Here is a 15,658-nt window from a genome sequence, read left to right on the forward strand (position 1 = left end):
TTGTTATATGAATCCTAACTAATGTCACATGACTCATGCTGTAGCACAAAGAGGTATGCTTGATATGCATCCATCCTAATCCCCTACCATTTTCTCACCTCCTTTAGTTCATTAATTCAGCAGTATTAACAAGGTAATTAGTGTTTTAATTAATGTCAACCTGGACCCACAAAAACGGCTGCTAAATTTCCCAAAAAGCTTGATTTTATTAATTTTACTGAATCCAATTTTTTTTGTTTGTCATATACAGCAAAGGACTTTTGCTAAAGCTAACAAAATAAAAAAAAAAAAATAACCAACTGATAAAGCAAAGTATGTTGCTTTTTTCGAGTGTTGTTCAGAACATTAGATATATCCTTTCCACTTCTATTGAGCTAAAGGGAAACTGAAGTCCTAACTCGAAGCTCTTGCCTGCAAAACATGTTGAAGACCATCACTGTAAGAGGTGTCACCACAGATGAAAGGAAATGGCTGCAGCCAGCTGCTAACTCACAATTCGCCATTAAAAGTATCAACGATTCAAAAAGAGATTTCACTCCAGTGCAACCACATTCTTAAGTGTCGAACCTCTATGAGGAATTTCTGAATCACTGAGTCAATAAGCTCTTGCTTGTAGAGAGAGCCATCATGATAGCCCCAAGCTTAATTCAGAATTTTCTAGATAGTTTTAAAATAGCTATGATCCATAAAACAAACCTACGGGGAACACAGCATGTAGAATTAAATGGCCAGTCTAGAGACATTTGCTGTTTGGTATGGAGAAAACTGACACGTTGGCCAGAAAAAAAAAATCTTTCTAGAACTTTAATATGTTCAGACATACAAAGAGATATACTAATAGTAATATAAACCCATGTCCTCTTCTTGCAACCAAATGAATTCCACCTAGCATAATTGAGCATAAATGATCAAAAATGGCAGAAAAAATGCTTAACCTAATTTTAAATAAGAAATAATTAAACATCCAAATCAAAGGTCACTGCCAATCACTCAACATGCCAAAGAACTAATTTCTTTATAACATTTAAAAGGAGTCTCTTTTTCCATTCTAGATCAATCACCTGGTAATTGGTGGAGCTAAGAGGTCTGCATTGTGCATATTGACACTCAGTCAGTGAAAACTTTACATCTATGTATTGTTCCAAATATTGTACTTTATGAATCATTCAATCAGTCATTTCCAGAATTTGGAGTATTTAAAACTATGTTTATTGACTTGTGAATCGATTTGCAATCAAGGAATTTTCCATGTGTATGTGCATATACTTTTTATCTAATTTGCACAGTAGTGCTGATAAGTAAACACTTTACAGCAAAATATGACCATGAGATATGGGGTAGGGGTTCCAGTCTTTTTCCTCTGGTGCACCAATAGAAACATTGAAGTTTGCTAGACATCCTTTGGTTGATGCATCCTCCTCCGGTCCTCTTACCTTTCCTATAAATCGCCTCCACCACTGTTACAGGAACAAAGAAAAGAAGGACAATAGCATAACAAGTGCCAGTGAGAAAATGGGGGCAAAGCATGCCACGAAAATGGGGATCAAGGATGGAGAGCACAGCTTACTCACCTGTGCATTGGATGACTCCATAATAGGGTGCACTAAATCGCATATTTACTAATAAGCCATAGACGGCAGCTATTACGTGGAACCCGTATAGTGGTTTCGTAGCAACAAAAGTTCCAAAGATGATGAACACACTTTATAAAAGCAAAACAAAAGGAATTGTTCATTTTTATTTCCATATTTCTTTACTCCTTTTCTTTTAATCAATCAAATTTGCATAATGAAAGCACTTAAACAAAACGTTGGCTGTAAGAATTAGCTTGAGTTCAATTTGAAAAATGCCAATTTATGAACAAAAATGATTTTCCCTACATCATCATTTGACAAATTCCAGCTTCAAATATTCAACTTTAAAAATGCAAACAGAAAAATATTTATTTTAAGATGAGCTACTGAATTTTTGTCTAATTTAGATATACACCTAGACAACAACAGAGAGTAGTATTTATGCACCCATATGGAAAGGTACAAAAGTTAAAAGTAAGAGATTAGAAATGGAACATTGCTGATAGAGTATGCAGTACAGTGGGTGCAGGCTTGGTCCCAACATTAGAGAGATGTATCAATGTTGAGTAGGAAAGAGACCCATAACCAATTGCGCACAAGTTCCTGAGGTTGTAACTGTTCTCATGACTTTTATAGGCTCTGTGTTTTTAATCCAAAAGTATATTTTGCTAAGGTTTATCAGGTCTGACAATGCAAGAGATTTCAGGTGGCTCCGCACCCAGTTCAAATGCTAGGTGTGCCTTTTCGATATTTGACTTAGTTCACTCTAGGAAGTCGCACACAGTTCCAGCACGAAACAAGTCTTTACATTCCAGCATGCCATGTTTTTTGTTAATAAACATGAAGGCTACCTGAATAAGGCTAGATAAATAATAGCCAAATATATTGAGCAGCCCTACAGTTTCAGGGCTGTGCCAAAGTCCCTGATATACACTAGTAAGGGAGTGCAGCAGCGCGAAGTGACAGAATAGCATACATGTGCACTGTTCCGGCAGTGATCCGACACCCTTGTGTCTGCCTTTGGTCAGAAGCTAGAGGAGGACAGTTTCCCTCTCTGTGTAACACCAACTAAAGTTTTAAGGCCTACTCTGGGCGACAATAGGATCTGCTCTCCCGAGTCTGGGAGGTTAATTGGAACAGATTGTGTAATGCCATTACTCAAGCTTTACCTTGATTATGTCAAGACCAGGCTGAGGATATTCCAGGACAGGAAGCTGTTCGTCTATATTCATCAATCCAATTTCGTCAGGTTCCGCACCTTGACTTACTAGATACACGACTTCCTGCAGCAAGCTCGTACCTGAAAGCAAGAGGAGGCCTACATTATAGTATTTGCAGTCTGGGTGATTTACATTAGAACAATATCCATATGGGAATGTATAGGTCAAATTTTCTGCAATCCACCACAATACAAACTACTGTGAAAAAGAAATCGAGCTCTTAACTTAAAATAGGCAATAGTTGTATGAATCTAGATTCAAACATTCCAACAGCATGACAGTGCAGTTCTGAGTGTCCGAGTATTATTTCCGTTTCATTTCCTATTTATTGTACATGGTAGTTCCTTCAAAATGTGCAATCGCAACAACCATATACGAGTACAGAATGGCATTTACAAGACTGGCGGCAAAAAAGCAGAACAAGTGTGCGCAAGTACTGTTGCATAAGTATAATACCGCAAGGTAAACACCAATATTCAAATGACATTTCTAATGCAGGCCCACAGTGTCAATTCAGTGCAGACAACATTATGCATGGTCGCCACTCAATAGTCTTTGGGCTTTATTTACAAAGCATTTTCTATTTTCTTAAAATCAGACCCTTTGTACACAAGTGGTGCATGGTGAATATTTGTACTCACTCCTAATTTACTCCAGCACAAATATCCTGTGTCTATGTTTCAGATACACTCCTCAGTAATATTAAGAAGACCCACCCCAGACCTTGAAAGCTCTTTTATAGAATGTGTTTGAGCTTGGAAGCAGAAGGGCGGCATATGAACAAATCGTCAATTTATCAGGGGAGAGGTCACCCCTGTGGGACCACGAGCGATTATATTAACCAACGCCAATCTCTTAATAACTTGATTTAATCGATTGAGGGTAGATTTCTGTTCAGCAATTTACAAGAGGATGTAGCAGCAGACTGTATGAAAACTCAACCCCAGACCCCTCCTCTCTTCGTGCTTCTAAAGTCGCTCGTGAGACTGTATGTACAAAAGGTAGAAGAGCTTAAAATACACTAATTGACTAGGAAAAGATCTTGAAGTTACGCAGTAGACTAGATCGTGAAAAATGTAACACCAGTTTCCAAGTAAATCACCCTCATACATCACTTCCATTTTGCAGAACAAGCGTGCGCCAAGCACCACTGACATGCACGCATGCGATCACAAAACAGTCTTCCCTCCACTGCCGCCATCCCTCCTTTGTTTGTAGCATTGATTTCCCACTTTCCAATTCTCTTATCTTCAATCGACTAAGGTCTGGACACTCCGGGCGGGGTAAGAATGTGCCAGTCCATGGACAAGCCAAGGCGAATCAGATACTACCACAGTGGACATTTGGTGCAGTATAACAGCATAACATGTAAGAGTAACCTACTGTCTGCTTCTGTGGCCTTTTTAAACTCACTAGATGGAACAATCAGAGGAGTGTGAAGGCATCCTGAAGTAAGACACAGACAACAGATTGACCTTTCTAAACTAATGATTATTCTTCCTTGTCAGGATGGTGTCAGGCCTAACTTGCCCTATACTAAGGTGGGGTTCCCCCACCTAAAGAAACTCGGGATAGCCTGTGTCATTAATTTCAACTCAAAAGTCTGTGTCCCCAAAACCTACACTTGCCCTCACAACTAAAGATATACAATGTGTAGTGACATCAGCAACAAAAGAAACAGTGTTCCTAATAAAATGTATGTACTTCTTCCAGCTCCTTGCTTGTTTTTCATCTTCCCCAAGTTCAAAACAGTTCCAAAAAGGCCTTAGGGGTTCCCTTCCCCAAGAGTTCAGGACAGTTCACAAAGCCTCAGGGTTGTCGTTCACAAGAAGTCAACTCTTCCAGCTTCAAAGCTATAAGCAGTTCAAAAGTCTCTTGGCTTTCAATAACAATTTCCAGCTCAATTTTGTAACTATCCAGGCTTTACAATAGTTGATAAAGATTGTTCTTTTCTTCAATCACTTCAGCACTTGTTATACAATACAACTTCTGTATCTACGACTTTTCCTTGGCTTTTTCCAAGAAGGGGTCGCTCGGTCTAGGTGCAGTTGTCAGATCACATGGTCCACCCATTATAGGTCACACAACCGATAACCCTTAGTACTTTGCACTTTGTTATACTTATTTGTTCTCTTTGGACTTTCTTGCGAACACAGGTTTTCTCTCTGAAACTTCATCATTAATCAACATTCAATTCGGTCTGTCTCTTGGCTTTGCCACAATGGGTATTTCACACAACTCACTGCATGGTGTTCATCCTTTTCCATCATCTTGCTTTCACCTTATCCACTAGCTTTCCTTTTCTTCATAAGTGCTCATCACTTTGCTTTCATTCATGCTCTGCTTTCATATACTTTTCATATCTTTCCTTCAGTTCGGTATTCAATAATTCTTGTTGCATTCTTAAAAGTACTTTACAGCTTGTTCGGTATTCAAATGTCCTCAATTTCAGTCTTCAAAAATAATTATTATAGGTTTCAGTTTGATCAGCATTTTCAAATGCCCCTTTTCCCACCCCAGTATAAGTGCTCCCTTTCTCACACTCACCAGTGTGCGGCTGCTCTTCTGGGCGTATTCTTTCTTCGGTTCGGCTTCTCCTTGCTCCTCTTGGGTTTTTTGGGAGCTTCGGCGCCCTGCACTACCTTCGAACCTTGCTGCAGTGACCTGCGGCAGTCTATAGTCCTCAGTGTCCCAGAGCCATGGCTTTGGACACACGGCACAGACGACTGCAGGCGTCTTGACCCCCTTGTGGAATCCACAGGCCCTTGCATCTCCCTCACCCTTTTGCAACACACAGCGTCCTTTTCACTGATCCCTCTCCAGCCTACTCAAGCTCTACCAGCTGCGTCCATCTCTCCAGGCAGGATTCTCTTCCTCTCATGCTGGTCTCCCATTTTATACACCTGTGGGTCTTTAACAGGTTGCAAGTGTAAGTCCTTTGCCTGACTATAGTTGAATCTATTAGCAGTACATGCCTGACCTTTCCAAATGGTATGCCTCCACCGTCCTCTTCCTCGTCCCAGTACCAAAGCAGTGTGAATGAATGGAAGTGTCCATAGCTCCCAGTTGTCTCCTCGTCCCAGTCTTAAAGGGACATTATTGTGGGAGAGTTTGTATGAAAGAGGTACATGCTGAATGGAAGGGTGTATATCTTTTTTTATTTTTATTTAGTTTTAATACAACTTTACACAGTTCAACATAAAAAGAGTAAACTTAAACTTTCATCCAACCAAAATATAAAGTTAGAAAGTGAAAATTAATTTTGTACATCATAAATCATAAGGTTTTTCTACGACTCATGTACAGTTGATAGAAGTTAAAAAATGAAAAAGTAGAAGAAATAGCGACAGATTCTCTGCTCACAAATGTATTGACCACAGGATCTCCTTTGAACTGTCTGGAGAAACTGTTGCCTCCTTTAGCAAAGGAAGTCATTCTAATGGGGGTTACAATGTGGCAATCCAGAGTTCAATGTTTTACCGTTTCCACGTGAAAGCTCAAATTATAGAAGCGACAGGACAGAAATTGCTGTTCTTCGCCCCTGTCTTTAATATAGATTGGTTTAGCCTAAATTGCATTCATATCATAAGGACCCTGGAACATGGAAAGCATTTAAAAAGGTATACAGAGAGATTGCCCGCCTTCACGGAAACCTCGCATATTCCTGATAAAAGGAATAAGATCCCAAGGCCTCCAGAGGTTCAATCGCCCATGAACAGTTTTATTTTCACAGCCTCTGGATTTTCCATCAATTCCAATTCAGAGTACCCAATACAATCCAGCAGATTGCCCATTGAACCTCTAAATAGAACAACATATTTTACAGAACATGTAGTCAGAATTTTCTGGGGGAGTGGGAGAGAAATGTATGAAGAATCAGTAGCGGTTTCCACTGAAATCGGGCGTTAAGGGAAATCAGATTCAGCTTGTGAAGAACAATTGCACAAGGAATTGTAGGAGATAGCCCCAACATATTCTTCCATACTGTGCCCTGCAAGGAATCCAGGCAAGGTCCAAGATTTACAGATGCAATGTCTAGGCCATACAATAACATTGGCTCAATCTTTCCCTGGTAGTACTTTATAACTGGGAGACAAGAGTATCTGCATAGCTTCCTATAAATCGTCTTCACATGGGACAGCAGGGGCACCATCTTATTTTTCAGCATTTTCATCCACATGTTCATAGATGTGTTTGTTAAGTGATAAGCTAGAGATGCCACCTGTTCGATCCCTTCAGTCCCACAGGACCACCACATGGTTCTAGGTTTTCTATTGGTCGAAAAAACCACCACCTTAGATTTTTGGCCATTTACCTTGAGATTATTTTTTAGGGTATACAGAAAAAAAGGATGTGCAGTTTCTTTTGAAGGCCCTGCGGAGACCTATCGAAAATAATAATGTTGTCCACGAAGGCCAACCAATGAAGTTGTAGGAGGCCCAATTTAGCAGGAATCACTTGTTGGGTAGCCCACAGCTCTAATATCTCTTAGATGTAGGTTAAAAAGGGTCAGAGCCAAAGTGCACCACTTTCTAAGCCCTGAGTTGGTCAGAATAGGCTTAGATACTGCACCTTCCTTTGTAAGCCGTACCCTCAAGCTAAGAGTTTTTGTGCAACAATGCAACCAACTGCACCAGTTTCCCCAATACCTTGAGTCTCAACTATTTGCCCCTTGACTGCAACAGCTGTTGCACCCAGTCAAGGGCAGAAGACATGTCCAGGGAGGTATGAGAAACCAGAAGCTGTCCCACCCACTAGTCCCCGGGGATCTGTCATCCAGGTAGCCAGGACCCTGCCATCGCTTTTGAATCCATTTCCAGGGGTCGGACCAGTGCGATAGTATCACTTGGGTGAGGGGTCTTCAGGGAGTGTAAGTGGGACACCGGATGCTGAGACACAGTATCCCCTTCCCTGTAAAACCTTTAACCCCATCTTACCAGGAAGGATATTTAGGAACTCAACCCCCCCTTTTACAAACACAAACAAAGTCACATGGACAGCCCGCTGAGGGAAAACAGACTAACACCCAAGCAGTATACCGGATGTGTCCCAATACACTGGTCAGGCAATTACATCACACACACCTGACTTCCATTAAGCTTGGCCACATCAATAAAAGGGAGAGCATGAGAGCACACCCGGAGCGAGGCAAAGCACAGGAGGAAACAGAAGTTTCGAGACAGCAGCTGAACGAGAGAAGAAAGACTGCAAAATAGAAGAGGATCATAAGGAGGAAAGTTCCCTTGACCTTTTCGACAAGGAACCATTACTTTACAAAAATCTCAAGAATAGAAAGCAGAAGACCAAGAAACCTGGCTGAAGAATTCTCCATTGTGTGTCCGAGATACCCAGGGCCCTCCCGCGTCAATGAAGGCGGAAAGAAGCTGCAGCCTCTGCGTTACCTACCTTGGCTCCAAGAACAAAGCAGCGTCAGTTAAATCAACACGGTCAGTGAGTTGGGGAGACAGATATGAGACCATTCGGTATTGAAGCCAAGGTTGCAAGCAGCAACATTGTTGGCGAGCGCTAGAACCAACATTGTTAAAAACAGGTGTGATAAGAGACGCAAGTAAAGTGATTGAACTTTAAAAGCAAGATATAATACTTTTGACAGAGTGGTCCGGCACTGCATGGGTGCGGATTCAAAGGTCTCTGTAAGGTATCCAGCTGAAAAGTGGCAAAAGTGAAAGTGAGAAAAAGGTTATATTAAGAAGAGAACAAGTAATTATGAACCGAAGTGCTCCTATAATGGGTCACGCAAAATCCTGCGCACTGTTGAAAGACTGATTTGGATGAGGTAGAGAAAGTTTGAAACAGTAGATAAATTTGTTCCGAGCCAAGCAGAGCGAAACCAATTGAAGATTTTGTGTTAAAGTGGATCTGAGCCTGGCGCAGGGGCACCGGGGGTGAACAATAAAGAAGTTGTATATGTGAAATCCTAAGAAGAAAGGAACTTTAATGTTTGTCATGTTGCACCAGGCCTCTGAAATAAGAGACTTTGAAAGGTAAAGAGACTTTGGCACAGAAGGCCCTGATGTCCAAGTTTTGAACTGCATCCTCGTGCTAGAAAAGCCAGAGAGTGTGCCAAGGTAGAGTGTGCCGCCTGGACCCGTGCTGAAAACGTGGGGAATGGAAGCCAATGGCTTGAATATCCTGACATATCATTTCTTGAATACTTTTCTTTTGCATAACATTGTTTCCCACACTATTTGTATTTAGAAGTAAGGGTTGGCAATATGTTTATTAGTATAGGCCCTTTTATTTTGACATACTCGACTAGGACTGTTATTATTTGATGGTCGTAGCGTGCTCCCATTTTTCGGTTTAGGATTAGAAAGGAGTCTTACAAACCCAATTGAAGTTCAATAAACACCCTTGAATATATATATATGGCCTATCACTAAAAAAAGCTTTGCTAACGGGACGTTATGGTTAAGTTGCACTACTAAAAACCTGTGAACTTCACCAAAAACAACTTTCTAAACGTGACATTATGGTTCAAAGTAAAACCAAAAAACCCTTGAAATACGCCAGTTATGGTAGGCTAAGCAGCCATAACTGCCCGCACCACTGTGCACTGCTAACACTAACACCCAGGACATTAAAGATGACATCACAAGATAAAACAAGTTCTTAGAACACACCAGGTATCCGGAATGTCTGTAAATGAACAAAATGGGAGTGTCCTAAAGACACTATACCTGTCCGTACCGTCCGCATCCAAAATGGAACTGTCTGTAGAACAGGCGCGCTGGGCGGCATGTCCATAGTCAAACAAAATGGAGGTGACCCAAGGACACTGTACCTGGCCATACAGTCAGCAAAATATCTACGCACATGCGCACCACACTCATAAGTACTGCGAACATTGCGCCTGTCTGTAACTGTCCGTCTCACTTGTGTCGCACTTTTAATTAGTTTCAGGACCCGAACACTGTCCGTAGAACACCCGCGCTCATGCGCACGTCAGTTACTCTGCATTTGGTGTCCAGCGGGCACCCATTTCCTATGCGGATGTGTTCACGACGTCATCATGTGACCGCACCCACGCTGAGCATGTGGCCTAATCTGCGCAGTTTGTGTGCTTCCGCAACATTTCAAAAGAATTTATACAGACATGGGAAATTATTTTACAGTATAAAATCACCATTTCACATGTCCCATACAATGGCCCTACCTTTCAACGTATTGTTTAGAATTTTTGCAACGCTTTTGAGTGTTCGATATGGTCACGAGGCACACCCATCCACCCCTATAAAAGGCCACACCCCCGAGCTCATCTTCATTGTATTTCTGGCTATAGCAATTGAGTTGTGCTGCCTTTACTGCTGTAGAGAAGCTTAGCCGACCAATCCTAATGGCATCAATGGCTGCTGTTGCTTCATTAGCCTCAGCACCACCCCCAAACCCTCCACCGCCACCACCTCCCCAAGGGCCTGCAGGGGGAAATAGGCGTGAGGAAGAAGAGAATGAGGTGGAGGAACTCCGCCCTACAAGCACTCGCCGAGAGTCGTGGGTGTGGCGGTTGTTTACCTTTTGTGGAAATGTACCAAAAGCACGTGCAAACCAGGTCAGGTGTAACCAGTACAAGTTGGTGCTGAGTCGCCGGAGACCTGGTGCGTACAGCTTTGGTACGACAACCATGAAACGACACCTAACTTCGTTCCACAGTGCAGACATTCGCAAGGTGGTACCATGTGAAGAACGTAGTAGGTTGAGTTCCTTCATAGCATCCTCTGTGTCCGATCTTCTCACCACAAGAGACACTCCTGTGGGAAAGCGCATCCCTCCAGCTGCCTCGCAGGCCATTCACGATGCTGTTGACCGTTACCTTGTGAGGGTCACAATATTGTGTATGTACTGCGACGCAGTACTCTGCAGGGGGGTTCGGGGGGGAGTCTTCAAAGTGCTTTTGAGACTACGGTCACGGAGCACCAGAAGAACTGCTCCCCACCTAAGTAAAGCCCCCCCTACATCTTTCTCTCTCCACCTGCCCTTTCTCATCCATCTCTGCGAAAAATGAAAGTGCTGCGACACGAAATGTTTTCATTGTGGAATGAGGACATGCCAACATCTCTTAGAAAGGCACAAACAGCCTTATCGACATTGCGCCTCGCCTTCTCCATTTGTGGACCAAATGCAGAAGAACGTAGCCACATTTGTCTTTGTGCAATACGGGAAAAAACTACTTGGCAATTTGGAAACATGTCCATGACCTTCGCAAGTCCTTCCTTCATTGCAAATTGCAAAGAAATACCAGAGACATGCCCTAAACTGTTTCCTCCACAATGAATTATAATTATATCAAGAGGACGCTCTGTCTGTAAAGTAGCACAGAGGTAGTAAGTTCAGCCACTTCATTCCACGCACTCCATCCCAGTGCACTTCCACATGAGAAAAGCCAAGATCTGCAGATATACCACAACTTTCTGCATGCACCTTCAACCAATGTATCCTTGAGTCGCCCAAAATCCAGATAATGTGTTTGAGCACACAGAGCCATAGCTGTCTGGTCTCCTGTCAGGAAAAAGACGTTCTGAATAAATCTCTCCATTCAGAAAACACCCACTGAACTTTACTGACCAATCCCTAGCTACGCACATTCTCATTTGCATGCGTCTCCACCCCAGAAACCCTGTTGGTAATACGCGCTGCCTGCAGACTAATGCCATGTCCGCGGACACCTGCAGGATCTGAGCGTGACGACTATACATTTAAATAGTATTCCCCTTTTCCCCCTTTAAGGTGGGCTCTGAAAAGAGCTGTTTTTTGGGCAGATGCCTGACATACACCCGTTATTTTGTATTTTTTTAATTTTATTTCTTCTTACTTTATTCCTACAATCATTACAGAACCTTCTCCAAAGCAAGCTTTACATTCCAAAAGAACGTGGCATTTCCCAAAACACCATCTGCTTCAAAATAAGCCGCATTACTGGAAACAAAGTTCTTGTGGCTGCAGAAAAACATACGAGTGCGTAACATGAAAACACACATGCCGCGATTGATGGTACACCTCCCAATACTTTAATCAGGACAAAAAACAGAACTGGTGTCCCATTTTCCTCTAGGGAGTAAGCCAGAAAAGATTATTGCAGTTGGAAAGATGTTAATGACTGCTTGCACCAACTGTTCTAAATCTTCCAACAAAGTAGGTGAAGTCACGTAGCCCAAATGGCAAGCACCATAGTGCAAAACTACCACATGGGGACTGGTCACCCTACACATCTCTGCAAACTTGGAGAATTCCACAACATTGCAATCAGTCGCAGCGCTCCACACCACCTCCACTCCTCTGACATCGAAATTGTGTGCCACATGCCTACTTTCGCAATAGTGCTGTAAACTATGGACAAAAATATCTCTGAGCACCAACAACCTGACTGTCTCCACCTCTGCCATCTTCATTACACACCGTCTTTCGACACAAATGAACAATGTGAACATCTGATTGGCTGATGCCTACAGTCCCCTTTCCATGCTAGATTTGCTGTAGAACCCCGTATGTGCCACGCCCTACCCGTGGACAAGCGCGGTATACGTGCGGCATGTAACCCTTAGCCTGTCCTTCTACCCTTTCCACATCACTCGCGAAACAATTCCCTCATTGGACACAGCTAAGCAGTCACAACCATCCACCAATCACATTCAAGATCTCTACATCTAACTCCGTCATCAGAGTTCCGCACTTCAAATGTACTATTGATCACTCTGAATGCAAGTCTTACATCATTGCAAAGCACCTACTTCAAAAATTACTGTGCAAGTGTCACAGATTTCTACTTACAGCTCCATGCATAAGCACATGCATGAGTACAAAGTACAGGTATGCATATTTTATTCAGAGAACATGTGCAACCCTTATGATTTCATTTAAACAAATTAATGCCACTAAATCTGCATAGCCAATACATACTAAAGCTCCCCCTTTAAGTGCAAGACTTCCGAATTTTCGTTGACAAACAACACTACTTCTTACTGTTTCCCGCATAAAATATACATACGTAACAACCCTCCCGATTTAGGCGTGAAACTCGATTTTCCATTAGGAAATGTCACCATTTTTTACTGTCTACCGCCTAAATCAATGCTACTTCCAATGCGATTGTATGAGAAAAATAAACGTTCCCGATTGCTGTGGTGACATCTCCCTCTGAGGTTCTCCCGATTTTTTGCATGCGTACTTATAATATGAAAGTAGTCAAATTTGTCCCCATCTTCTATAATGAACCATCACTTACAAACCTCTCTGCTATGGACAACAGAGCTTAAAAAAACAAGCGATTTTCATGAACTGAAAATTGTACTCATTTGCAAAACAGGTTCAACTAACATAGTGAAAATAACATAAAGGCTGCACATAGTGAAATGAAATGCACACATGCTGTCACCTTAACAAGGGAATAGGGGACTCGAACCCCTCTCCCAAACCACAGAAGCCGAATAGATCGACCCTCCCACTGTGGTTGGCACGGGCGCCTGAATATAATATCACAGGGAACTACGTGGCAGTCAATGGGGGGGAAGACAGAGTTAGGAAAAGGGGGTGGAGTGACAAAGGAAAGGCGGAGAAACATAACAAGCTAGTACATAGCAATATGATACTGTGTAGATCAATACTCCTATACCTGTATCCTAACTCCTGAAAACCTAACCTCCTGGACCTGCAATGAACTTATTACATACCCTACTAAGAAACAGTAATTATCAAGCTCTACATACCCTTATTAGTGTCCATATGAGACACCACCTTGCACACAACAAAACAGGGTTAGAAACTTAGACATGACATAAGACTGAAGCACCCTTTGCAACATACTCTTAAAACGCGCAGGGTTTGCAGACAAGCAAAATGGCACAAACAATGAAGTTACGAGACTCATGGCCTGGTGGGCACATTGAAGCAACAAACACTTTGTTCAAAACAATGACAAAAAACACATGCCCTCTTGCTGTGTGGGGCCAAATGGAATGGTCCCTGAAATCACGTTTTAGCTCAAAATGATACTCTCCTTGCAAAACGAATTATTAGCCAGGCTTAATGTTTGTCTGTTCAGAAATATATGGCGTGTTCCTTCACACGCTCTCCCTTATCGTGGTATCATAAGTAAGCAAAGAATTCAGGCTGTATAAACGCAAACATGCCAAGAGCGTAATGGACTTAATTGACGGTCCGGATGCCTTCCGAGGACATCCGGACCCTGAAGATTGATGCCCAACACCGAGGATGAAGCCGTTTACCGCTGCGGCCCAGCTCTGGTTTTTCTCGTGCTTTCTAATGAAGAAATTCACCATCGTAACCCGGAATACAGCTCCCCAGTCCTCCGGCGTCCCAGCGCTCATGCATTACCTCGCGTCCTCAGCTGTAGCTGCCCGTGCTGATAATCTGTAATTATCTGCACTGAGGCACGGGCGGCGGTCTTTAAACAAACTTCAGTAATGGCCAGCTCGCGTACCGCGCAAAATGCTAAGGACTACATACTTCCCAAAGCATGCTGGGAAATGTAGTTTCTTGCTAATTAGCGCCTCTTTGGGTACAAGAAGCACCTTCCTTTACCCCAGATCTGATTTCTGACACGCGCACTGTGTTGAGATATCAAAAGTAAATACTCTGACGAAAGATGCAAAATGAAAGTGTACATTAACATCAGTGCTTTAAACACACAAAGTTACGAACTTCTTCCTTTTACAATTGCAGTGAAGACTACTCTCCTGAAAATCAACAGCATTTACACTGCAAACAACATATCCGAAGAAACCTGTTCATTCCGCAAAAAAAAAAAAAAAATAAGTACTGTACCCTTTATATTCTTAGCGTTCCTCAAAAAAGACCGTGGGGGTTATGTAATTTGTGCACCAAAAAAAAAAAAAAAAAAAAGAAGGAAAATGTTCTGAACCATTCTACCCAAAAATCCCCATTTATTAAACAAAAAATAACAGGCAGAATGGCACACAAATCCCTGTGTTTTTGGAACACAAATAACATACAGAAGCCTTAGAATGAGTACTACAAAAAAAAATAAAAAAAAAAAAAAAAAAAAATCGTTTTAATTTTATACCATTATGTTTACTATTAATGCTCCTCCTCACCACTAGCTCACATCTAAAGCACAGTGTAGTAATATACAAACAGAAAAATAGCCTTCCCAATTCATTGCAATTGCCCAATGCACATTCACACACCACCACAAAGTTTCCCCATCAAACTCATGCACGCATGCACACAGCACACATACATTGTACAACAGGCCGGCCAAACCATTTCTTCTTTTTTTTTTTGCAACAGACCCCAAACAATGCCTACCAAAAAGCAAGTCCGTAGAAAGGAACGCAGAAATAGAGCAAATGAAAGTAAAAGTGTCCAAAGTAAGCATCTATCTCTAGCAGAGTTTGTAGAGAACGTTGCAACAAAACAGTTAATACAGTCATTTAGCGAAACAAAGAAAGCTTCAACAAAACTTTGGCTCCTCTATCAAAATGTGGCACGAAACAGAAAACGCTTTACAAAAAAAAAAAAAAAATCATATCATATATATATATATATATATATATATATATATATATATATGTATAAAATCAGCTTCCAGTACTGCTAACAATGCTCCCATCAATCCTGATATACTAACAAGAACCCATCGTAAAAAAAAGTATTTTAGCAAAAATGTTTCACCAGAGTCCTTCAGAATCTAATAAGAAGAGGAGCGAAATCATCCTCAACCCTTAAAACCTACCGTAGAAAATCCTACAAGCTCTCGTAGACAGTACAATCCTTCTCAAAAGGAAGTTAATTATTTTAGTGTTAAATAGTTTTGTTAATGGTTTCATCCTAAGTACTAAACTACAAAAGAAACTTATAAATAAACGG

At 41.7% G+C, this 15,658-nt stretch overlaps 1 protein-coding gene across 3 annotated transcripts in view; it reads right to left on the reverse strand.

Annotated features, from left to right (window-relative positions):
* SULT4A1 (sulfotransferase family 4A member 1) overlaps positions 1 to 15,658 on the reverse strand; it is a 165,989-nt gene that overhangs the window by 79,298 nt on the left and 71,033 nt on the right. For all 3 annotated transcript variants that reach the window (XR_011281746.1, XM_069628136.1, XM_069628135.1), the window contains exon 2: positions 2,744 to 2,874. Coding sequence is in view for 2 of the 3 variants with exons in the window: in XM_069628136.1 (XP_069484237.1) it covers positions 2,744 to 2,874 (131 nt within the window). In the remaining variant the exon portion in view is untranslated. The remainder of the gene's footprint in view (positions 1 to 2,743; positions 2,875 to 15,658) is intronic.

The sequence above is a fragment of the Ambystoma mexicanum genome, chromosome 12 (assembly GCF_040938575.1).
Source record: "Ambystoma mexicanum isolate Mex_15411 chromosome 12, UKY_AmexF1_1, whole genome shotgun sequence".
NCBI classification, from domain to species: Eukaryota; Metazoa; Chordata; class Amphibia; order Caudata; family Ambystomatidae; genus Ambystoma; species Ambystoma mexicanum.